This window comes from Panthera leo, chromosome A2 (genome assembly GCF_018350215.1).
Source record: "Panthera leo isolate Ple1 chromosome A2, P.leo_Ple1_pat1.1, whole genome shotgun sequence".
Classification (NCBI taxonomy): Eukaryota; Metazoa; Chordata; class Mammalia; order Carnivora; family Felidae; genus Panthera; species Panthera leo.
In genome coordinates, this window is record NC_056680.1 from 637,090 (window position 1) to 661,700 (window position 24,611).

The 24,611-nt window shown below is 63.8% G+C and overlaps 1 protein-coding gene across 3 annotated transcripts; it reads left to right on the forward strand.

The window, feature by feature from the left end:
* Positions 1-5,298: 5,298 nt before the first annotated feature.
* Positions 5,299-24,519, forward strand: STK11 (serine/threonine kinase 11). Of its 3 annotated transcripts, XM_042927762.1 has the most exons (10): positions 5,299-5,689; positions 14,266-14,349; positions 15,505-15,594; positions 16,295-16,427; positions 16,517-16,653; positions 17,706-17,833; positions 19,970-20,027; positions 20,298-20,494; positions 22,939-23,157; positions 23,979-24,519. In XM_042927762.1, exons 1-9 carry the CDS (start codon positions 5,400-5,402, stop codon positions 23,139-23,141), a joined length of 1,320 nt encoding a protein of 439 aa, XP_042783696.1. In that variant the 5' UTR covers positions 5,299-5,399; the 3' UTR covers positions 23,142-23,157; positions 23,979-24,519. The 3 variants fall into 3 exon arrangements, with proteins under 3 accessions (XP_042783696.1, XP_042783698.1, XP_042783697.1); XM_042927764.1 differs by lacking the exon at positions 23,979-24,519 and having other exon boundaries at positions 22,944-23,066; XM_042927763.1 differs by lacking the exons at positions 22,939-23,157; positions 23,979-24,519 and adding an exon at positions 20,712-20,958.
* Positions 24,520-24,611: the final 92 nt, after the last annotated feature.

Consider the following 24,611-nt stretch of genomic DNA (forward strand, 5'->3'; position numbering starts at 1 on the left):
CAATGACCGCTCACTGGGTGACTGAAACAAGAGAAATTCATCCGCTCCCCATTCTGGAGCCAGGTGTGGGGGGCCGAGCTCCTTCCAGAGGCTCCAGGAGGCCCTTCCCCTTTCCTCCAGCCTCTGGGGGCTCCAGGCAGCCGAGAATCCCTCTATCACAGCCTCCATCGATAGCTGGTCCTCTCTGTCAAATGTCCCCTGTGTGTGTCTTATAAGGACAATTGTCATTAGATCTAGGGCCCACTTAAGTAACCCAGGATGATCTCATCTCAAGATCCCTAGCTTGGTGACAACAGTGAGTGAGGTCACATTCACAGGCTCTGGGAAGTTGGATGGGGAAACCTCCTTCAGGGACCACCATTCAACCCAATAAACCCTGCTTAAGAACACTTAAGGGGCCACCTTAGGACACTTTCTCCCAAACACTTCAGATGTACATTCTGCCTGGGAATGTTTGAAGCAGAATCCTAGACTCATAGCCTTTCAGCCGTAAATGCTTCAGCGTGTATCTCTAAAGCAGATTGTCAACTGGGGACAGTTCTGCTCCAGGGGACCCCAGGCGATGTCTGGCGACACTTGCGGTCAGGACTGGGGGCATCGTCTGAGTGGGGGCTGGGGACGCTGCTCAACCCCTGCAGTGCCCAGGACCCCCAGAGAGGATGACACCAGCCCCCCAGTGTCCACAGTGCCGGGAGAAGGGGGACAGTCAACTGTAGGTGTGTGATGGTGGGGCATCCCTGCCCTGTGACCAGGTGTGTAACAAGGTCCAATAAGGGTGACAATGATGGTCCAGAGTGTCACCGCCCTGAGGGATCATGTGTGGGCTTCCAACCCTGTGGTTTTGACATCTCATTCACACACATAGACACACACACACACACACACACACACACACACACACACACGCCCGCAGTCCAGAAACCTCGGCTGCAGTCCCTGCCCGCCCCCTGGTGGCGGCAGAGAAGCCCACATGCCCCCCGCCCCCATCCCAGCCACCCCCTAACCTGGAACCATGGCTGGATTCCCAGTGGGGGTTCACCTCAATTTGGAAGGACCCCTCTGGCTCCTGGGCCCTTATTCGATGGATATGGGGCTGAGCTGGGTCCATGGAGAGGAAGGGGCTAGGGTCAGGAACCTGACATGTAGGATACCCGTTGAGTGGGTGGAGACCTGGGATGGAGCGCCAGCTGGTCGTGTGCCCAGGAGGACCGCGGGCTTCCTCTGTCCTCCATTGGGGGGGGGGGGCGTAAAGGGAGGATGTCAGAGGGTCAGCGGGGGCTGCAAGGGGGCCAACTGGGCACAAGTGTTTGTGTGTAGGGGGGGTCATGGGGTGGGCAGGAGAAACGAGGGGTGTGAGGAAGAGATCGTGGGAGGAGAGGAAGGCAGAGGCTATAGGCCTGAGCCCCGGAGGGGCTGGTGGGCCCTGACCTATAGCCTGGGGTCCCCGCCTGTTGTCCGAGGCCCTCTGCCATTACCTGGGACTACCATTTATAATCTGGAGCTCTTACCTGTAAGCCAGGGCCCCTGTGTGTAAACCAAAGCCCTCCACTCATAATCTGAGGCTGCCTTTCAATAACCTGGGGTCCCCCACCTGTAACTTGGGGATCTTTATCTGTAATATGGGGCCCTCCATAACCTTGCCCCCCACCTACAACCTAGAGCCTCCACATATAGCCTGGGGTCTCCTACTATAACCTGCCCCCCCACCCCCATAACCTGGAGTCCCAGATCCACTGTGGACCTGGACAGGTGGCTTCCTTCCTGTAAGCCTCAGTCAGTTCACCTGTCATAGAACATTCCATCACCCCAAAAGCAACCGGTCCCCATCAACAGTCACTCCCCACTCCTCCCCCCAGCCCCCACGAGCCCCCTTCCCGTCCGTGGATGGGCCTGTTCGGGACGTTTCACACATGTGGACTCACACCCCGCGTGGCCTCTCGTGTCTGGTTCCCTCCCTGAGCATCGTGTGTTCGGTCCGTCCGCGGGGCGGCGGGGGTGGGCGCCTCGCTCCTGCTCGCGGCCGAGGGACGTGCGCGTGCTCGGGGGACACGTTGTGTTTATATGTTCATCTGTGGATGGATATTTTGTTTTTTTCCCCCAGTTTTGGCTGTCGTGAATCCTGCTGCTGTAAACACACAGTGTACAAGTTTCTGTGTGGACCTGTGTGTGCTAACCCAGGATAAGAGTAGCTGGGCTGCATGGAAACACTGTTTTCAACCTTTTGGCTTTTTCCAAAGTGGCTGCACCATCTGTATGAGATTTCCAGTGTCTCCACATCCTTGCCAACACTTATTGTCCATTGTTTTTAAAAGTTTTTTAAATGCTGGGGCGCCTGGGTGGCTCAGTCAGTTAAGTGGCCGACTTCGGCTGAGGTCATGATCTCGCGGTCTGTGAGTTCGAGCCCGTTCGAGCCCCGTATCGGGCTCTGTGCTGACAGCTCAGAGCCTGGAGCCTGTTTCAGATTCTGTGTCTCCCTCTCTCTGACCCTCCCCTGCTCATGCTCTGTCTCTCTCTGTCTCAAAAATAAATAAAACGTTAAAAAAATAAAAAATAAATTTTTTAAATGTTCATTTTTGAGAGAGAGAAAGAGACAGAGTGAGGGGGGAGGGGCAGAGAAAGGGAGACACAGAATCTGAGGCAGGCTCCAGGTTCCCAGCCGTCGGCACAGGGCCCGATGATGTGGGGCTCAAACTCACCAGCTGTGAGATCATGACCTGAGCTGAAGTCAGATGCTTAACTGACTGAGCCACCCAGGCGCCCCTCATGGTGACGAGTTTTGGAAAAAAAATCAAGGTGAGACCACCACCTGAGCTGAACGCAAGTGTCGGAGGCTTAACCAACTGAGCTACCCACGCGCCCCGCTTTTTAATACCTTTAGGGTCTGTAGTGGTATCCCTTCTTTGATTCCTGGTACGGGCCATCTTTTATTCTTGGTGAACGTGGAGTTTTGTCGTTAAAAAAAAATCTTTTCAAGGAACAATCTTTTGGCTTCATCTATTTTCCCTATTTGCTTTCTATTGTATTTTACTGGCTTCTGCTCTGGTAGGTAGGATTCCCTTCTCAGCGGAATTTTGGGGTTTGCTGGTCCTGCCGATGTGGCGCGTGACCCCTTCCCTGCAGAGTCACATCAGTCCCCCTCCATGGGTGCCGGAGACGGTGAAGACACTCATGGGGCATGTCCAACCACCACTCTCCGGCACACCAAGTTTGCACAGAGGCTCAGGGCGTTCACAGGTCGCCAGCCTGGAGTCCCGATCTGATGGCGCTGTTCCCCTAGGTCCCACTTTTCTGGCTGTCGTGAACCAGGAGGGTCACACCAGATGAGATGAACAGTTTGTGCAGAGCTAAGAATACAGTGCTGGGCAACGGAAGGGAGGTGTTTTCACATCCGCCCACTTTGTCCACTCTGTACCCACAGCACTCTGCTGGCACCTGGGCCACTGCTTTCCCGCAGTGGGTCCCCTCTGGGTGCAGAGACTCTGCAAGGGTCTCTGGCCTGGAACGTTCCACTTTGGGCCATTCAGAAAGAAAACTTTTTTTTTTAATGTTTATTTTTGGGAGAGAGAGAGAGAGAGAGAGCGAGAGAGAGAGCGCGCGCGCGAGAGAGGGCAGGGGAGGGGCAGAGAGGGAGCGAGACACGGAATGCAAAGCAGGCTCCAGACTCAGCACAGAGCCCAACGCGGGGCTCAAACTCACGAACCCAAAGTCGGACGCTTAACCGACTGAGCCCCCCAGGAGCCCCCGGGGCACTTTTTAATTTACTGATGTCTAAAGTAAGCTCTAAGCCCACCCAACGTCGGGCTGGAACTCAAAGATCCCCAACAGCAGAGCTCGCACGTTCCACCGACAGAGTCGGCCGGTCGCCCCTCCCTGGGGGCTACTGTGTGACCCTTGCCCTGGCCTCCGAGGGGGTCTGTGGGTGAGGGGCTCCTCGAGGGCTCTGCCCGCGGCACAGCCGTTCCCAGGTGGCCGTTGTCGCTCTCGACCGCCGACGCCAGCCCCGAGCCCCTCAGAGGTCGACGCTGCGGGCTCCCCGCGCCCGCTTCCCGCCAACCCCCCCACCCCATGACGGGCTCCTCCGCGGGCCAATGTGCCAAGCCGTATCCACCCCCGGGGCGGGGCCGAGAGTGAACCAATCCCCGTTTGGGCGCCTGCCTGTGTCCAAACGGCCCAATCGGCAGCGGTGGTGGGGCGGGCCGCGGGGCGGGGCCTCACGGCCCAGCCAACAGGCGGGCACGTCAGCGGCGGGAGGGGCGGGCCCCCCCGGCGGGCGTGCGGCGGCGCGGCGGCGCAGGGCGGGGGCGGGAGGTAAACAAGATGGCGGCGGCGTGTCGGGCGCGGAAGGGGGAGGCGGCCCGGGGCGTCCGCGACTGAGGCGGGGAGCGGGCGGCAGCGGCGGCGGGCGCCGGCCGGCTCCGCGCCGCCTTGCATGGGCTGGGCCCCCGCGCCGCCCCGCCTGCTCCACACGTGCGGCGGCTGCGGCGGGGGCGCGCGCTGTCCGGGCCCCGGCGGCCTCGGGAACCCCCGGCCCGGGCCTTCGGCCTGCGCCGCCTCAGCCGCCCGGAGCCCTGCGGGTCCCCGCGCCCCGCGGCCCGCGGCCGACGGCGTTCTCGGCGGAGAGCGAGCGCGGGCTGCCGTTTGGGGCGGGGGACGGCCGCTCCGGGGTCCCAGGCCGGTGTGGGGGCGCCCCGGCGGCGGCCGGCTCCGACGGAAGTTGCTCCCCGCGGCGGGAGGGCCCCGGGCAGCCCCCGGCCCCCCGACGCGCGCTCGGGGCTGGCGGGGGCGGACCTCGGTGCCCCCCGCGCCTTCCGGACAGGCACCTGCCGCAACCGCGGGCCCCCGGGACGGCGGGCCCCGCCGGGAGCCGCCCCCAGCAGCGCGCCCGGCCCCCAGCGAAGCTCGGCTGCCCAGCCTGGGGCCCTGGGGCCGGCCGGCCGCCGCGGGGCCCTCTCTGGGCGCGCGCCACGACCCGCTGGTAATGCCCGTCCCGGAGAAGACTTGGTTTGGCTGCAGCGGTGTTTGTCCGAGGGTCTAAAGTCCCTGGAGGATGACCTAGCACTTGCAAGCCCCACCGGCCTCCTGAGGGTCCCCGTGGACGCGCCGGCCCGACCCGAAGCTGCGAGGCGGGCAGGCACCCAGACTTGCGACCCTCCGCACCCTCGGGTGCCGGGGTTCTGGGCCAGGCGCGCCTCTTGAACTCACGACTAGTACAATCGTTTCTTTTCGAAGAAGGATTTCCCTTTTTTTGTTTTTGTTTTTTGCGTTTTTTGTTGATTTTTGTTTTTTGCGTTTTTTTTTTTTTTTCCTTGGAGAAGGGAACTTTAGGGGGACAAAAGGAAGAACCGCTCTTCCGGGGGAATAGATAAGGAAGATAAAGGGACCGCCCGCGAGAGTCCAGGATGGATGTGGCCGACCCGCAGCAGCTGGGCATGTTTACAGAGGGGGAGCTGATGTCCGTGGGGATGGACACGTTCATCCACCGCATCGACTCCACGGAGGTCATCTACCAGCCGCGTCGCAAGCGGGCCAAGCTCATCGGCAAGTACTTGATGGGGGACCTGCTGGGGGAGGGGTCCTACGGCAAGGTGAAGGAGGTGCTGGACTCGGAGACGCTCTGCAGGAGAGCCGTCAAAATCCTCAAGAAGAAGAAGTTGCGAAGGATCCCCAATGGGGAGGCCAACGTGAAGAAGTAAGTGTGGGCTTCCTGGGTCAGCGAGCGGCCGGCCAGCGAGGGTGGTCGCCTTCCGTCCTTCCCTTTCTCCTTTCCTTCCTCCTCCCTTCCTTCCTGTCCCCTCAGCTCCCGTGTCCTCCTTGACAGGGAAGGTGTCGGTGGAAACCTGCTTTGTTACTTTAACGAAGTCAGGCCGGCTTGTTGCAGCCGGGTGTCCCGTTTCTTAGGATGCGGTGTCAGAGCCTTTTTCGGAGGGGGGCGCGCCTCCCCCCCCCCCAGCTGTCCAAAGAATTTAGGTGCCCAATGGAACCAGCCAATGTTTATTTGGCCCTGAGACGCCGTGTTCCTAAACGGCCCTGGCCGCCACCAGCAGGTTTTCTGCGCAGCGTGCAGCTGTTACTAGGGCCGGGCGAAATGCGATTTGTTTATCCTGTTGGAGGGGAGCCCTGCGGTTGCCAAAAATAATTGTTTGCACTGGCTTATCGGTCAGCAGGGGGTAACTTAGCCCTTTCTTGCTCATTTGGGATGTGACACTAGATGCATCCGTGACTACAAGCCCAGGTGACTCCCTGGGAGAGGAATCAGCCCAGGTCCTGGCAAACTTTTTATCCAGACTTTCCCGGGCGCCTGTCCGCTCTTGGGCTTTGCAGAGGTCTCGGAGTCTGCATGCAGGAGGCTCCCCACAGATGGTGGGAGCCGTGTCTCCATCCCTCTTGCTGGTTTCAGGAGGAGGTGCCCCTCTTGTCGGCTGCCAGCCCCTGGGACCCCACCCTGCCTGGGCTCGTGCTCCTCCCAGCCTCCAGTTTCCAAGAAGGGGTTTATCTAACGGGCCAGGTGGCAGGACTGACTGACGACCTTGGACGTCCCGCTGTCGGCCCTCCCACCAGGCCCATCCTGGAAAGTGTTGCTCCTCTGTCCGCTTTCACCTCCCCCTTCCTGGCCCGGCCTGCTCTCACGTAGAAGCTGAGCTGTGTTCACTTGCCCCGGGCCGGCCCAGGTCTGGGTGTGGTGAAATTATGGATGGGCTGAGGACAGAGACCGGACCGGCTCCCGTGTTGGTGCCCGGCCTCTGGACAGTGTGGTCCAGAGCCAGGGCGGGCTGTATTTCGATGAGGCCTTCTTCTGGTCTTCATGCCCCGGCCTGTGGACGTGGAGAAGGGATGGCCGGATGCCCTAGTTCTCTGTGCCAGTCTCTTACCTGTGACATGGGGTTGGACAGGGGCCACCTGCATGCGGGGGGAGACTGAGGCGGGGGGGGGGGGCCCCACCGGCACCCTCCTGAGGTCCAAGCGATCCTTCACCCCCGAGTCAGGAATCCCCATTCAACGGCTGCCTTCTAGGTGTTTTCTCGTTAAGCCAGAAGCACCTAGGGGTTGCGTGGCCTCAGCCTGCCGGCACTCCTGCGGGGTGTGGGGCTGCACTCGGGCTCCTGCTTCTTGGATCCCACTCCTGGCACAGCCCCTCTCCCAATGTCCAGGGTCCATCTCTGTCCCACTGGCTCCTCTCCTCATCCCCTGATGGGTCTGGGGAACAGGGCCCACCCGCGGCTGAGCTCTCCTGCTTGGAGGCGGCACGGGTCCACGGAGCATCCCTGGGGCTGGCCACTGGACTCCGTGCCGCTGTGGCCCCCCAGCCTCTTGGGAACAGCACCCTGAGGTTCCCAGACTCCCTCTCAAGGGCCTGGGCTGCGTTCTGGCACCAACTGATCCGTGGCGAGAGTCCCCCACGCCCACCCTGCTGACTGTCCTGGGGCTCCTGGTGGCCGCAGGACTCCGCGGACCCCTGCTGGGACACAGGGGTGGTGCTGCGGTGGGCGAGTGCCCGCTCTGCTGAGGCACGGTGCAGGTGTCGTAGAGACACTTGTCCGCCAGACGCAGTGTGAGTCCTGACGAATGCACACACCCAAGGTCAAGTTAGAGGGCGTTCCACCACCTCCGAGAGCTCCCTTGTACTTGTGGGAGACACGAACCACCAGAACCTGACGGGGGGGCGGGGTTTGCTGAGCCCGGCGTCCCAGTCTCCGCACTCCTGAATGGCCAGTCGGGGCCCCAAGAGCTTGTGGACACACGTGAGCGTGCCGTGTTGGGGCTGCAAGGGGCTCGGTCCCGCAGCGTCCCTGAGAAGAACCTGGGGGGAAACCGAGGCCAGGGAGGTGGAGGGGCTCGGGGTCCCCAGCTGGCTTGGCCGTTCGCATAAGGTGTCCCAGCTGTGGGGCCCTGTGCCAGTGCCCGTTTCATCAGCTCAGGGCCCGGCTCTCAGGGGAAGGAGAGGGGTGTCCTTGCATGGGGAAGCCTGTACTCCTTGGCCGGCCATGCTGCCAGCCGGCTGCGGGGAAAAAAGGCTCCTTTGTCTTCGAGAGGCTTAATAAACCCCAACAGCTCTTCTCCGAGTGAAGTGTCCGGAACCGTCCAGACAAGCTCTGGAGTCCCAGCGTGGATCAGAAGCCTTTTTCCTAACGAATGATGCCTGTGGTAAAGGTGGGGGGGGGGGGTGGCCTGGGGTGGCCCTCCCGTCATGTGGCTTCCTCCCAGGAAGACCGCCCCGGGGTCTGCACTGGCTCCTCTCTCCTTCTTGTTTCTAGAAACTAACAGGTTCTTTTTATAGAGTGAGAAAGTTTCAGAAAGCATCAAGTGGGAGAAAGAGTCATCTGTGATCTCATCAAGTCTTTTTTTGCGTTTTTTCTTTAAACCTGTTCAAGCACTTTTTATATACCCTGATCGTTTTTAGGAAGCGAGTGGTATTGTTTTTCTAACGGGCAGTAAATCACATGGATTGAACCTGTAAAAGCTGGGAAGAAGGTATTTGGTGGGGTCTCCCTCTCTCCCGCTTCTCCGGGGGCAGCCGGCGTGATCTGCTGGTGTGTGTCCTGCCAGCGGGGTTTTGTGCAGGTGTAGACAAGACTGCTCATCCTTCCCGTTTTGACACGGTTGTCTCCTGGGCTGCGCACCGCTGTGCATCCGTGCTGGAGCCGCGGGAAGGCAGCTGCGGGCAGCAGGTGCGCGGCTGACTGGCTGTGCCCACGACCACGACAGACGCTGCAACTCACTTTCCGGAGAGTCGCATGCGCCACAAAATGTTCCTTGTGGGCTTTTTTCCATCAGATGTTTGGGATCATAAGATTCACTTGCTGCTTACCGGCATACAAAGTCGGCGTATAAGGTCACGGGGTGGTCACTCTGCCCCTCAGGCTGTGGCTCTCGGACCCCTGCCAGTCGTCGGGTCTCCACTACGCGTCTCGGTGGTGGTCTTGTTGGGGCGGCAGGGCTCCGTGGCCGGGTCCGACCCACCTGGTGCTGGTGGCTCTGTTGGCCACGTTGGCGAGTTACTTCTTGCCACGTGCCGTGATAAGTGCAAGGGTGCTGGAAGGGCACGTCACCGCAAGTGGAGTCTTGGGGTCAAAGGGAGCGTGTGTGCCTCTGACGAGCTGTGTCCCGACTGCCGGTCCCCCGCCTCCGCAGCCAGTCTCATCCAGCCAGCTGCCGTATCCCGAGTGAGCCCCAGGAGCAGCGGGTCCTCGGCACAGGGGCGGCTGCTCTGTACGCAGGCGGGCGCCGGCTTCCAGGCTGGGCCGCCTCGCGGTGATTGGCAGATAGTTGGATCTGGGTGGTGAATGGTTGGGATTGTAGTGTGTCCAGGATCAGAGCCCTGGACTTTGTCGGCTCCCGGTCTTGTCCCAGGCGGCCTCGACAAGGTCCCAGCGTCTGCTGGGGTGCCCCGCCCCGTGTCGGGAAGGGTTCCACTTTAACCCCCGGCTGGCTGGCTGCCACAGGTGGCCTCGGGAGGGCGTGGTCCGTCCACTGCAACTCGCAGGGACCGTCCTGGCGTCCTCCCTGGATGTCCGCTCCTTCCCTGGTGCGGGGCTCATTCTGAAACGCGGGAGCTTGGGGCAGTAGGTCGCGAGCCAGGCCTCACAGTGTACGGGACGCTGGCAGAGCCGCCCTTTATTCTGGGCCCACCATGTGGCTGGACTGCAGTTTATTCGAACGGCTTTATTGACACGGAACTCACACACCGACATCGGTGGCGAGGAGGTGTGATTCGGTGGCATTGAATACTTACACGGATCGTGAAACTCTCAACGCTGCGTGGCTGGGGCAACGGTCCGCCTCCCCGAAAGCAACCCGGTCCCCATCAGCCATCCTCCTCCCCTCCTCCAGCCCCCACGAGCCCCTTCCTGTCCGTGGATGAGCCTGCTCTGAACGTTTCACACACGTGGACTCACACCCTGTGTGGCCTCTCGTGTCGGGTTCCCTCCCTGAGCGTCGTGTGTTCAGGGTCCGTCCGCGAGGCGGCGGGGGTGGGCGCCTCTCGCTCCTGCTCGCGGCTGAGGGACGTGCATGTGTACAGATCGACCACGTCATGTTTGTCCACTTACCTGCCGGTGGGGCGTTCAGGTCGTGTCCACTTGACGCCTCCTGTGAGTCGTGCTGTTGGGGACGTGTGTGTACCGTCCTACGAGCAACTTCCCCTTGTTTTAGTCTCCCTCCTGGGACAGCGTTCAGAAGCATCAACAGCGGGGCTGAGAGGTGACGGGATCTTGCTCAGTGTCCCTCTGCCAGTGCTGCCATGGCCCCTGGTCTGCCCCTCGGAGCCCAGCGGACCCCTCCTCCCCTGAAGGAGAGTGACGCGCGGGCCTCGCTCGGGGATGCGTGGAGCCGGTGCTTCTCAAGGCAGTGGGCCTGTTTGTCACTGTGTGTTTTGTTTGGGGCCCACGTGACTGTGAAGGCAGTGACTCTCCATTCCTCTGTAAGCTTGAATGGCTTTATGACCCTCATTCGGTTTTTCCTCCAGTTAATCGACAAGTCGGCTAAGCAGTCCACTTGGGTTGGGCAGCAACCCTGGGCAGGTCCCAGGCAGCAGGAGGGGGCGGGGAGGGTTGTGACCACAGGCACTGAGCCGGGGGGGGGGGGGGGGGGGGGGGGGGGGGGGGAAGGCACCACTTCCTCTGCCTCCACTTCCTGCATCCGGGCTGAGCTCCTCGCCTTTCCTTTTTCTTTACACATTGTTTTCCTTTGTGTTTAGACCCACGATGTAACCTGTAGGGGACACGGAAAGTACAGAGGTGACAGGAACCCCCAGGACGCTCGGGGGTCCCTGGGCAGATGGCTTGGCGTGCCCTCCTCCTGCACTCTCTGTCCTGGAGCTCTGGCCGCTGCCAGCTGTGTTCGGGGACTGCCCCTTCTGTTCGGGGACTGCCTGACATTGTGTCCGTCCTTTCCTGGTAGAGATAAGGTGACTGACTCGAGTGCTCACTCGCAGTGCTTTGATCACAGTGAACCAAACAAACAAGTGCACAGCCCAGCATGCCCACGGTGGATCGCCTGTTTACGTCAGAGTGTGGACTTTTATTTTTAAGAACAAACTTTTTGGACGTTGGAGTAGGAGTGTTGAGCTGTTTCACTGCAGAGGCAAGGGTGCTGCCCTCTGGTTCGGTTCAGAGCTGGTGCTGTGACCATCTTGTAGAGGATGGACATTGGGTGGTGGTTTCATCCTGATGGCAGTGGGTGGAGGGGGAGGCATGCGAGGACAATGCAGAGCGGGGGGCTCGCCTTCCTATCAGTGAGGACCTGGGGTGGGCTTCCCCGGGGCCCCTTGACTCTCAGTGTGGGATTAGAAGCGTGGTCCCGGGCTCCGTCCCCGTGTCTGCGTAGAGCTCTGCTGTAGATGCTGCGGTCCTGCTGCCCCACATCCCCTACAGGTGGCCGCCATTTGGCTGGAAGAAGGAAAGGCCTCCTGGTCTCAACACATGGGTTTTACTTTTATTTTATTTATTTTTAAGTAGGCGCCACACCCAACATGGGGCTCGAACTCACAACCTTGAGATCAAGGGTCACACGGTCCACCGGCCGATCCAGCCAGGTGCCCCGTTAACACATGCATTTTAGTTACGTTGCAGGTACCTGAAGCTATCTCTTTGGATGAAGAAGAGGGCCCTGAGGAAGTTTCCAGGGCCAAGAGGGTGGCACGGACAGGTCGAGGAAGCATTTGACTCACCAGGCTGTAGTGAAGGCAGCTGACCGGAGATATCCCGATGTGTCGGAGAATCTCATTCCGGTGCCGTGGTCTGTGCTGACTGTTCCCAGTCCTGTGTGCGGTCCCAGGAAGCGAGAGCTTGGAGGAGTCGGGGTCTGTCTCTGGGGCTGACCCCGTCGGTCCCCCCCGGGCACGCAGGGCTTGCTAACTTAGCTCCCGCCGTGCACGGATGCCCTTCTCCTCTGGGGCTGTCTCACTCCTGCCCCTTTTGCTAAATCCACCTGGGCTGCCGACCCCTTGACAGGAGTCCAGGCAGCACCTGGCGGTGACCCCAGAGGGGTCTGCTGGCGTGTGTCCTGCCAGTGGGGTTTTGTGCAGGTGTAGACAAGACTGCACATCCTTCCCGTTTTGGCACGGTCGTCTCCCAGGCCGTGCACCGCTGTGCTGGTGGCTGGGGGCTGATGGTCGGCCGCCCCCCCATAAATGGGTATTTGCTGCCATCCCGTGCCTGTTGGGTAGAAATGGAGGGTGATGGGCCAGTGGGCGGAGAGTCCCTCTGGACACACGGAGCAGGGCTGGGGCAGGCAGGGGACTGGGATGGTTTGAGGGGGGAGGGGGTGGAGGAAGGGCTGAGGGAGGGAGATGAGGCCTGAGTTCCAGGGGATGCCCGTGCTGGCCCAGAGGGGCTCAGAGGCGAGGACAGGGGTGGCCTGAGGTTCCGCTCCTGCTCGTCACGGACCTTGATCCTTTACAGCAGGGCACCGTCCCTCACCTGACACCGCCCACCCCCAGAGGACAGTGGGCCCTGTCTGGGGACGTCTGTGGCTGTCAGGAGTGGCGGGGGGCGGGGGGGGGGGGAGGCGGGGATACTACTGAACTAGTGCCCAGGACGCCCCCACTCGAGAGCGACCTGCCCAGAATGTTAGAAGTGCCGAGGGGGAGACACCCTGCGTTAATTATTTGGGGGGATAAAAAGGGATTCTGATCTCTGCTCGGGAGGGACGGCGGAGTAAGTCCGCAGGGCTCAGAGGGTACAAGCAGGGCCGCCCCGGCTTCTGCTTGTCACCCCCTCTCCCTCCCACTCTGTGTGTATTTCTATATGTGCAGCATCCCTGGGCCTCAGTAGTCAGACGGGTAGGGATACTGTGGAAAAACAGGAAAACGAGGGATTTAGGGTAGAAATCTCGTTGAGCCCAGAATTCTGCGGGGGGTGGAGGGGTGGGGGGTGGGGACGTGGGGACAGGGTTTGGTCGGTGAGTTTGTGGGGGAAGTGCCTGCAAGCCTGTGCTTTGCTCTGTGAGGCGATGGCCTCTGGGTCTGGGGTCTCCGGTCTGGGGTGCGGGGCTGTGCACACACGCCGAGTCCTGGGCCCTGGGTGGTTCCAGGCATCACACCGCAGAGGACCTGCCCTGGGGAGGGGGGGGGGGGTTGTCAGGAGAGGCCCCCTGGAGGTGGTGGCGGGGCCTGGGTCTGTGAGGACGGTGGGCTCTCCAGCCCGTGCCTGAGCTTTCTGCTGAGGACCTCCTAGACTTTCCGTACGGTTTGATGGCATTTAATGTATTCGTGGGGATGGGCACCCGCCACGCGCTCATCTAGTTCGTCATCCCTAGAGCAACCCTAAAGCAACCTAAAGGTCCCCATCAGCAGTCACTCCCTGCCCCTCCCCCAGCCCCCGGCCCCCACGAGCCCCCCTCCTGTCCGTGGACGGGCCCGTTCTGGACATTTCACACACGGGGACTCACACCCCGCGTGGCCTCTGGTGTCGGGTTCCCTCCCTGAGCGTCGTGTGTCCGGGGTCCGTCCTGGGGGTGGCGGGGGTGGGCGCCTCGCCCCTGCTCGCGGCTGAGCGATGTGCGCGTGCGCGGTGGACGCGCCTGAGGGGCGTGCGCGTGCGCCGTGGGCACAGTCGTCTGTGGACATAACGCGTGTGCGGTAGACGCTGGGGTGGTTCCGGCTTGGAGGTTTGTGTGGCCGGCGCTGCCCTGGCCAGGCAGGTGCAGCCTTCTGTGTGGACGTGTTTTCAGTTCTCGCGGGCACGGCACACACCTGGAGTGGCACCGTGGGTTCGGCTGCTGGCCGGCGGCCTCCCGAGGGGCTGCCGACCGCTCCCCCTGTACCTGCCGGCTGTGAGGGCCCCCCCCCCGTTCAGACCCCGGAGAGGTGAGGCGTCGGGGGGCCGTCCGCAGAGCGGGCAGCGCTGGGCACGTGGCGTCCACTCTGGTGGGGCCTGTGCCCGGACGGGAGCCGCGGAGGTCTCCTGGGCTCTCTGCCCTTCCCCAGGGGCTGCGGGGCGCCAGGGAGAGCAAGGGGGCCTTGCGGGCACGTTCCGGCTGTGGCGCACCGCCCGGGGCTTCGTCCCCACCAAGAGGCGCGGAGGGGATGCGGGGCGGCGGGGACGGTCACGGCCTGGCCTTGCCGTGTAACCGAGCCCCGGCTCCTGCACGTGGTGGCTGCTCACTGCCGCCTCAGAGCCTGCGGCCCCTGCGCCCCTGCGCCCCTGCGCCCCTGCACGGCGCCCCCAGGGCAAGCGCTCTCCTTCCCCGCCGAGCGGAGCGGGGAGCAGGGTGTTCTGAGCCCTTCTCGCTGGCGGCTCCGCTGACGCCTCTGTTTTACGTCTTCAGGGAAATCCAGCTTCTGAGGAGATTACGGCACAAAAACGTCATCCAGCTGGTGGACGTGTTGTACAACGAAGAGAAGCAAAAAATATATCCTTTTGGTCGCCCGGCCCCTCTGCGAGCGCCGGGTCGGGGCTGCAGGCTCGAGCGCAGTTGTAGGGCCTGGGGACCCCAAACCTCCCTCGGCGACCCTGGGTGCTGGGCTGGCAAACCCCGGGGGGCTGCCGGGGCGGCACCAGCCCGAGGGCGGCCTTGTCCGGCTAGTGCCGCCTGCCAGGTCCGCATGGTGTCTTCCAATCTTCGGTTGTGAGGGTGCTGTGCCCTCCCTTCGCCCTGCGCCCTGGGCTGGGAGTACGGGGTCCCAGGCCCCACCCCTAAGTGCGGGGGGCCTCGTGGAGGGCGCTCTCCTTGCGTCTGGCATTCCGGCCGCAGGGCACCTTGCCCTGCACGGCTGCTCTGTTCAGGGTAGGACGTGGGGTGGGGCGGGGCGGGGAGTGTCACTGCAGGGGTGCTTCACTGGGCCGGTCCTTGGCTCTGCCCTTTTCTCTCTGGGGGCGGGCCCTGTGTCTTCAGGGCGGTGTGGCACCCCACCCCCCACCCCCTGGCCGGCTCCAGCTCTAGGGGGCAGGTGGGGGGCGGGGCCTCAGGTCTAGCCAAGGGACTGATGTCTTTCCACAAAGGCGTCTGTCACTGACTTGCTGGGCACAGAGTGGCAGGCTTTCCAGCACGTGGCTCCTCTCCAGCATGGTGCACTCAGGGCCACCTCTGGGGGAGATGTGGCGGGGGCCTCGACCTTCTCTCCTGCTGGCCTGAGACACAGCCGCTTCCGGCTTGGCCTGGCGGCCCCCAGGCTTCCCTCCCCTCTGCCCACCCCGCCCCTCCCTCCTGCCCTGCAAGCTTTGTCTCCTCTTGGTGTGGGGCTTCCTGTGGGGCGAGGGATGAGGCGGGAGCCCCTCAGGGTGTTGAGAGCTTCTCGTGGGCCGGAGGACTGAGCCCAGACGAGGCGACCACAGACCTCCACAGGTTGACCCTGGGGAGGTCAGCGGAGGGGCAGAGGCGCCCTACGGGCTCTGCGATCTCTCTGCACACTACCGCTTGTCTTTGTTGATGCGGCCAGGCCGTCAGGCGCGGTTGGGGTCTTCTCCCCCAAACCCTTCCCGCGAGCGTCTGGCTGGCTGTTCCCAGGGGGCAGGCCCTGCCTGGGGTGGCGGTCCCTGTCAGTCCGTGGTTTCCTTAGCCCCGCACGTATATGGTGATGGAGTACTGCGTGTGCGGCATGCAGGAGATGCTGGACAGCGTGCCCGAGAAGCGCTTCCCCGTGTGCCAGGCCCACGGGTGAGTGCTCGCCGCGGGGGCCCGTGGCTCCCCCCTCCCGTGGGGTCACCCACACTCGGGCCCGTCCCGCGTTCGGACGAGTTTTTCTGATCACCGGCGAGATGAACGCTCCAGTGTGTTTTAAAGCTCAGCTTCGGGGGCCCAGTTTGCAGCCTGCCCGGCCCAGCGGCTGTGTCTGCCGACCCTGGTGGGCTTGCTGCCTGAGACTCTGGGACCTCCTGGTCCTTGAAAGGCCGAGGACAGTGACCTGAACTGCCACGGGTCAGCTGGTCCTCCTGGGGAGTCACACCGCTCCAGCCCCGCTGCCGGCCTGTGTCGTGAGGGAAGGGGAAGCTGGCAGAGTGAGCCTGGGTCCCTGGCCCCAAGGGGCCCCTTTAGGGCCATGTGGTCACGTCCAGGCAGAGTGATTGTGGGGACACAGCACAGCCCTCGGGCCGATGGGGAGCGCAGAGAAGGGCTGCCTGGAGTGGGGCGGCAGCGGGGGCCAGGGAGCCCTCCTCGCCTTCCCCAGGTGGGACCAGGAATGGCTCCGATTGGTCAGCGTCCCTCTGGTTCCCTGCTGGGCCACCCATCCTGTCCTTTCTGTTTGCGGGGCCCCGATGTCTCTGGTGCCGCGGGGTCACTCCCGGTGCCGAGGGGGACCCGAGGGGCAGGATCGAGGTTCCTGGTGGGGCAGGTCACAGAAGTCATGTCCCCCCAGGTACTTCTGCCAGCTGGTGGACGGCCTGGAGTACCTGCACAGCCAGGGCATTGTGCACAAGGACATCAAGCCAGGCAACCTGCTGCTCACCACGGGCGGCACCCTCAAGATCTCCGACCTGGGTGTGGCCGAGGTTGGTGCGCCTCCCTTAGCGCCCCGGGGGGGCGGGAGGGGGCGCTCCCGCGGGGGCTGCTCCCTGAGGTCCGCCTGGCGATGCTGCAGGCCCTGCACCCCTTTGCCGAGGACGACACGTGCCGGACGAGCCAGGGCTCCCCAGCGTTCCAGCCCCCTGAGATCGCCAACGGCCTGGACACCTTCTCTGGCTTTAAGGTGGACATCTGGTCGGCTGGGGTTACTCTGTAAGTGCCCGTGGGCCTCGGTCCCCCTGCTTCACCCCCGCCAGGGGCCCCTCCTGTGCCCACCAAGGACTCAGGCCTGTTTGGGCTTCAGGCTTCTAGAACCGCCCCTCCTAGCGTGTCCCCCAGACACCGTTCCCGGGCTGTGCCGGGTGGCCAGAGTGCCAGAGAAACCGTGGTGCCAAGATGAGAAGCCCCCTGTGGGTAGGAGCAGAGGGGGCCGCTCCCCGCCTTGTGGGGTCCTCGGGATTAGCTGTGTTGGGGGTGCACACGGCCGGGCCTTCCTCCTCGGTCGTGAGGGCTCGTACTGGTACGTTTGCCCCGGTTCACACCCCAGGGCCACTGCTGTTGTCTCGAAGCAAGTGTTTCTGTCCTGACTCTACGCCGTCACCCCGGAGGAGTCTCAGACCGTGTCCCCCAGTTCTGCTCGTCCGTCCCTCGGGGCACATCCCCCGAGCACTTGTGCGTGAGCAGCGGTCAGTGTGGTGCCTGCCACAGAGGGCAGGCCCTAACTTTCCAGAACCTTCCCTCCTGCCTCTTGCAGGGCGGCTGCCGGCCGACATGGGTGTTTCATTTCGTTTTATTTTTGTTTTTTTAAGTATTTATCTGTTTTTGAGGGAGTGAGAGCAGAGGGGCAGAGGGAGAGAGAGAGAGGGAAAGAGCGAGTCCCAAGCAGGCCCCGCACTGTCAGTGCAAAGCCTGACGCGGCGCTCAGTCCCCCGAACCGTGAGACCACGACCTGAGCCAAAATCAGGAGTGGGACCTTTAAACGACTGAGCCACCCGGGCTCCCCTGTTTCGTTTTATTTTGTTGAGAGATCACTCCTACGCTGTAAGAGCCACCCTTTTAAGGGGTCCGGTGCAGTGGTTTCTGGTGTTTTCAGAGTGGTGCTGCCACCACCACCACCACCACCTATTCCAGAGCATTCCCGTCACCCAGTGTGAGGCCCTACAGGTGAGGGTGGTTTAAGGCTCCTGTGCCAGGCTGGTCCCAGGCTGGGGCTGCAGGAGAGGCCCCAACTGACCGGGCCTCTCTCCTTCCCCTTGGGGGCGAAGCTATAACATCACGACAGGCCTGTACCCATTCGAGGGGGACAACATCTACAAGTTGTTTGAGAACATCGGGAAGGGAGACTACACGATCCCGGGTGACTGCGGCCCCCCGCTCTCGGACTTGCTGAGAGGTGAGGCCCTCGGGACGGCACCTGTGGGGCTGGAGGTGTCGGGAACGGGCTGCCAGCGGGTGTTGGGGGTCCTGGGGGTTTTCTACAGACCACTGGCCTCTGGAGAGCTGGGTTTCATCTCTGCAGCCCCACGCCCCACATGCCCGGCCTGTCCCCCCCCCCCCCCCCCCCCCCCCCCCCAAGGAATGGGCCCAGTTAGTGGAGAGTGGCTGGCAGGATCAGCTCTGGAGGCTGAGGCTGAGGCTGGGAGGGGCATTGCTGACTTCCTTGGGCCCCACTGCCTGCTTGGGGCCTTGGTTCCACCCTCTTCTGGCCCCCTAGCCCCCCCCCCCCCCCCCCTCGGCTGGTTTCTTCCTGCTGCGTGTCCCAGGCTGTGCAGCAGGGGGCGCTGTGCATCCGACGCAGGGCCCTGGCCAGGGCGGCACCTCCCCTCCGCCCCGCAAGGGGCGGGGCTGCCACAGCTGGCCTCCTGGGGTTCCTCGATGTTTGTTTTCAGGGCCCGGTGGGTGATGATCTGGCTCATCCAGAGCACCCCCTCAGGTGTGAGTGGTACCTAAGAGTTGTCACGGAGATAGCGCCTTGGGGTCTGTCTCTGCCTGTAGTCCTTAGGCTCTGGCGTGTAACTGACTTTACGCTCGGCTCGCGTTGGATGTTCGGTTTCTAGACCTCCTGGGACTTCAGTTGAAGGAGTAGATTCACGTTACTTCACGTGCTCTTGAGGGTTTCCCGATAACTGAGGCAGGCCGGCGCTTACGTTTACGTTAAGATGAAACGAGGCTGGGGCCGAGGCTGGGGCTGCAGCGGCCGAACTCCAAGCGCTGGGCAGCCTGTGCGGCGCCCCCCTCCCTCTGGGGCCCTGCCCGGACAGCCACCCCAGGACCCGCGAAGGCGAAGGCGGCTGAGCACGCAGCCCAGGGTGTTCTGGGAACGGGGGAAGCAGCTCTGCCCTGTTCCCGGTACGCGCTGTGGCCCAGCCCGCCTGCTGCTCAGACCTGGCCTTCTCCCCCCACCCCATCCCCCGCCCCCAGTTCTCCTTGGAAGCTCCTGGGCACTCTGGAGGAGGGTTGTGATGTCCACCCTCCTTGTCCTCGGGTGCGCCCAGAGCATGGCCCTCTCACCTCCCCTCACCCCCCACGAGGGCTTTCTTTTCCACCGAAGGTCATTTCGGACACGGCTGAGGTGGCAGACGGCGCACTTTCTCTTGACAGGCAGCGGCTGGTTGGCGGTTTCTCTAAAGGAAGCGTCCTTTGCTCGGTCCGTTACCGCCCTTACTTTTATCAGCGCTTGAAATAGCCCCCATCGGGGTGCTTACGTAGATGGCAGAGGGCATCAGTAGTCCGGTCCCTCACCTCCAAGGCATTTGCCCTAAGGCCGAGGTGGCCCCGGGGTCATGGTCTGCAGATGCCCCTGCACCGCAGCCAGGCCTGGAGAGTACCATCCGGGCCCTGAGGCCTGGGGTCCGACCAGCTCTCCAGATCGAATCGCCGTGCGGTTTGGAGAACAAAGTTGTCCTCCGGGTGTGTGACGTGCCGAGCTCTCAGAGCTGTCCCCCCCCCCCCCCACTCCCGTGTGGAAGCTACAGGCTCTGGGGTGGGACCTGCCCCCCAGCGCCAGACCCTTGTGCGAACATCCACAGCGCGTCGCCCTCTTGGCCTCCGTTCGCTCCGGCTGCCGTCTCGGGGACCGTCCGTCTGGTCCTGGCTAGCAATGCTGACCGCTAGCGTCACCTGCCTTTTGCCGGCCGGGGGCCAGCAGAGAGTGGGCCTGCGTGCTTGACTTCCCTGAGCACACGGACAGGTTCTGCGTCGCTGCGGCGGGCCTGCCCTGCTCCCCGGCGGCCCTGGTGTCCACCTTCCTGCCGGCAGCCTCGTGGGGCCCGGGGCTGTGCGCACCCAGTGTTCGCAGTTATGGACTCTGCGTGTTGGCCCCATTGCCCGGGCCGGCCCTACTGGTGGAGGCCAGGCCTGTGGGGGGCTGGCCGGGGGCGGGGGGAGTGCCTGGAGCACCGAGCTGGGGCTCCCTTCACACGTGCCCGCACCCCTTCTCCTGGGGGTGTCCTCTGGGCACAGGCTGACACGGGCTGGGGCTAGGGCCACGCCCCCAGCACTGACTCCCCACGCCCTGCTGGTCTGTCAGGGATGCTGGAATACGAGCCAGCCAGGAGGTTCTCCATACAGCAGATCAGACAACACAGGTGAGTGTCCCGTGTGGGGCCGGCCGTGCTGGTGGGGGTGGGTCTGGGGGCACGGGGGGTGCGCGTGGTGGGGGTGAGTCGGGGGTTGGGGTGCAGGGCCTGTGCACGGTGAGAGAGTGGGGGGTGCACGTGGTGGGAGCGAGTGGGGGGCAGGGTTGGGTTATCTGGCCGCTCTCTTCCCCTGGCTTTTAGGCTGGGCCTGAAGTTGGGAGGTGCCCCGTGTTGAGGGCGGGGGAGCCCCTGCACTGTCCTGACCTGTGACTTCCACAGCTGGTTCCGGAAGAAGCACCCGCCATCAGAGGAGCCCGTGCCCATCCCGCCAAGCTCGGACTGCAAGGACCGCTGGCGAGGCATGACGGTGGTGCCCTACCTGGAGGACCTGCACGGCTGTGCGGACGACAATGGGGACGAGGACCTGTTCGATATCGAGGACGACATCGTCTACACTCAGGACTTCACGGTGCCCGGTGAGTGCGGCCGCTTCGCGGCCTGGCCCGGGGGCCCCTGCCCACGGCAGCAGGGATCACGTCCCCGGAAGGGACCCTCCTGTGTTCTGGGGAGTGCAGACCGCGTCCCGCTGGGCGGTGAGAGATGGGGGAAAGCCCCTCCGACGGCCCGAGAGGGTCCAGTGGCCCTCCTGGTGCCCGGCCGCCAGCCCTGACGCGTGTCGCCTTGCTTCCCCAGGTGGCGAGGAGGCGTCTGAGGCAGGGCTTAGAGAGGAGAGAGGCACGCAGAGGAGCCAGTGTTCAGACCTTTCTGGAGAGGAAGCTGAGGCCGGGGGCGTAGAGCAGCTCGGGGCGTAGTGTAGCGCTGCTCCCCCTCCAGTGCCGTAGAGGCCAGGCCTCGGCACCCCTGCCTCCCTCCTTAAGCCTGTGCAGCTGCCCGAGCGCCCCCCCCGGCCCCTCCCCCACCCCCTCCCACAGCGCTCACAGCTCTGTTGTGTCCTGGGGCCAGCCTGTCGGCTCCTGTCATAAAGGTTTGCCACGCTGTGCGTGTGGGGGTGATGCCGGTCTCCCTTTGTGCTGGCTCGTTTGCCAGGGGTGAGGATTCTATTGTTGAAAGAATTGGCGTGTGGAGGTGGCCTGTGTGGTGGGTGGGCCCCCGGGAGACCCCACTGGGCAGTAACGCCGTGGGCCCGGCGCCGTTTTCCTGCCAGAGCCGGGGCGGGGATCATGGGTCCCACTCCTGTGGGGGGGGCGTGCTTGGGGTTTCTGTGACAGCCCGTCGTGGCCGGCCGCAGGGTCATCTCAGAGCCAGCGCCTGCTGGACCCCGAGTTTCTGTGGCTTTGGCTCAGCCGTTTCCCTACCGGGTCCGGGGCCCCAGGAGTCCCGGGAGGTGACGTGTACGGAGTCCTAGCTCTGGGACCCCCGGCCTCCAGAGCTTCCGTTTCCCGTGGAGAGTGAGGACAAGGCGTCCTGCCTCTCAGAGTCGCTGGGGTGTTGTGTCAGGAACCTGTGAGGGGCCCTCGCTGGTAGACAGTCTGCTGTCCCGGGAAGGCTGAGTGAGGACCCTGCCCAATCCCCAGAACCTCGCCAGACTATACTGACCGTGTATGTTGGCTCCCGTGTGCCCTTTGGCCCGTGTGAGAGGCCAGGGGCTGCCTTTGATGGGTAGGGGAGGGCGCACCCGAGGGCAGCTCTCCAGGCTTGGAGCCACATGCCTGGCCGGACGATGTCGTCCGTGTCAGAAGTAGCACAGTCCTGCTCCAGGACCAGTGGGGTTTTCTCTGACCTCCTGTGGGTCAGCGGTGGGCTGCGCTGGGGCCAAGATCCCTCCTCGCTTCAGTCCCGGTGGGGTGCTTCCGCTCAGAGGCTCTCAGCTGCTTGGCCTCCGTCTCCCCGGACTGTCCCCACTGTGGAGGTCTGCCGCCCACCCTGACAGCTGGGTGCCGGGCCTCGGGCTGGGGTGGAGTGGGGGCTTGCCGGCCGTGCCCCAGTCCCTTGAGGGCAGGGAGGCCGGGTCCTGTGCCGCCTCAGCCACAGCTGCTGTGCCGGTGGCTGGGTTCCCGGTGGTCTGTGCAGAGCTGCCCCTGCCCCCCCCCGTGGCCCCTCCTCCATCAGAGCAGGGTTCCTGGCCCCCCCAAGGGCTTTCCTCAGCAGGAGCCTGTCAGCAGTGAGGAGCTCTGACCTAGGATGCCATGTTCCAGAAGCTGCTGTCAGGCAGTGGGACTCTTGGCCCAGAGGGGGCTCTGTGCTGGGGAAGAGGTAGGCTGGCGGCAGCCGTGGGCAGCTTTCCACCTGTGTCGCAGGAGGGCGGACTGTGGGCAGCAGGCCGATTCTCCATGTGCACTGAATGAGCCACCTGGGCCCTGGCAGGTTGGCCAGCTCCTATGCGCCTTCCCCTCCCCCGCCCCCGCAGCTCGGGCAGGCAGCCCCAGGCCCATGGCTCCCCGGAGGCCAGCAAGGGCTGGTGCCACCCAGTTGAGAGTAGGGACCGGCAGGCCCTGGGCCCCGATCTCTTCATCCCATGCCCGGCACGGGGAGTCGAGGCTGGCGTTCGTGGGAGAGATGCCTGTCGCACACCTGGCCTGAGCCAAGCCCCGAGGGCCCAGCCTGGTGTGGCCTCTGCGAACAGGCCGAGCCCAGGGCCCTGTGCCCCGGGTCCCCGGTCCCTTCCCCGTGTGCTGGGGTGGATGGTGAGCACTCAGCCCACCTGGTGCAGACACCCGGCTCAAACCTGAGCAGGCAGGTGAGCGTGGGCCGGGCCCCCACCTCGGTGGGCTCCCTCTAGCCACATGAGGGGCCCTGTGGGCGGGGCCGGGGCGGGACAGGCGGGGCAGGAGGTGGAGGAGCCCGGCGGGGCAGAGAGGACCTAAGCCCAGGCAGGCGGAGACGTAGCCTGCGGGCTGGGGGGCCCTGGGGGTGTTGGTCTTGGGCCCCCATGAGCCCACACTCGCCTTCTCCCTCCTAGGACAGGTCCCAGAAGAGGAGGCTAGTCAGAACGGGCAGAGCCGGGGCCCGCCCAGAGTCGTGTGCGTGAACGGCACGGAGTCGGCGCAGCTGAGCGCCAAGTCGAAGGTGGAGCGCCGGGCCAGTGCCGCCTCCAACCCCACCCGCAAGGCCTGCTCGGCCAGCAGCAAGATCCGCCGGCTGTCGGCCTGCAAGCAGCAGTGAGGGTCGCCGCCCGCAGGTAGGCCGCCTCGGGGACCCGGGGGGGATGGGACGCACCGAGGGCACCGGCCCACCACTGCTGACCAGGGCCGGTTCTGCCCTTCACCGTTCTGTCGGTCTTCGTCCACCGCCACCAGCATCTGGGCCAGAGGTAGAGGAACTCACTTGCTCTAGGACCCTGGCTGGGGGTTCGGGGGTGGGGGGTGGCTTGGGCAGCAGCATCTGCGAGCAGGAGGCGGGCCCCTCACAGGAGCCGCCTGTCCTGCCAGCCCTGGGTGATGCTGGACTCAGCCCAGAGGTGTATGAGGCGCCGGGTGGCCGGGTGGGAGGTTGGGACGTCTTGGGTTTGGCTCGCGCTGTCACCCCGGTGGCCGCTCGGCCTCCTCCACTTCCTCTTCCTGCTCCTGCCTGCCCCAGTCCAAGAAGGTGTATGTGGAGGGGAATCAGGCCCCAGGGGTGCAGGAGAGCTCATCGTCTGCTCAGGGTGCAGGCGGGGTGCCCTCTCCCAGGGTGCTGCCCCCGCCCTCCCTCAAGTGGCCCTGGAGTGCTTATCTGCCAGCATCAGAACCAGCCAGGCAGGCTGAGAACTGCTTCTTCAGGGAGGCCTGGCTCTCTCTGTGGAGGGTGGTGCTTAACCCCAGTGGGCAGGGAGTGAACCACAGGGTGGCCCCTCAAACCAGTGCGACCTTGCCTGGTCTCTCTGGACGCCTGACAGCTCCGTGTGACCAGGCCTCAGTTTCCCCCACCCTGTCAGCGGGCCCCAGGGTGGGTGGGCCCTGCCTCCTGAGATACAGAATGTGTTTGCTGGCCCAGGAGTGACCCATCTGTTCCCGTCTGCAGCCCGTCTCATCCAGGTGCCACGGCCCAGGTCCTCAGTCTTCCCATCGACTGCTGGCCCACGTCTGCTGCCCAGAAAGGCCGCCACCACACCCTCCTTGCCGACTGCCCCTCAGGAATCCAGGGGTCCTGGAGGGCCGTGGCTGGGGGGACAGCAGGGACTGGGGACTGGCCTTCCCCTCATGGCCAGTGAACACGGCCTCTCATTGACTTTGCAGCCCTGTGCTGAGCCCCCTCCCCGGGCCTCGGGAGGAGGGAGAGCGCCGGCACGCGGGCCCCGCGGGAAGCCCCTGCCATGCACTTTACGTTCAGACTACTGGTCCTCGCCCCACCCCTGACTTCTTCTTACTCTGCTCCACGTTAGCGCCTCCCACACCTAAGTGATGTGTTCGGACAAACCACAGCCACAGCAGGAGCCAGTAGAACAGGGCCGTCAACCGAGATGCATGCCCAGAGCCCAAGGGAGCCAGGCGGCTGCCTTGTCTTTGTTGTTCGGTTGGTTCCTTTTCCTTTTTCTAAGAAAAAATAAAGCAGGTGGATTTGAGCTGATTGTGAAGGGTGTTTGGGAACTGTTGGGTGGTCCTCTCATGGGCTTCACAGCCCGGGGGGGGGGGCAGGCTGGGCTCTGCAGGTCTT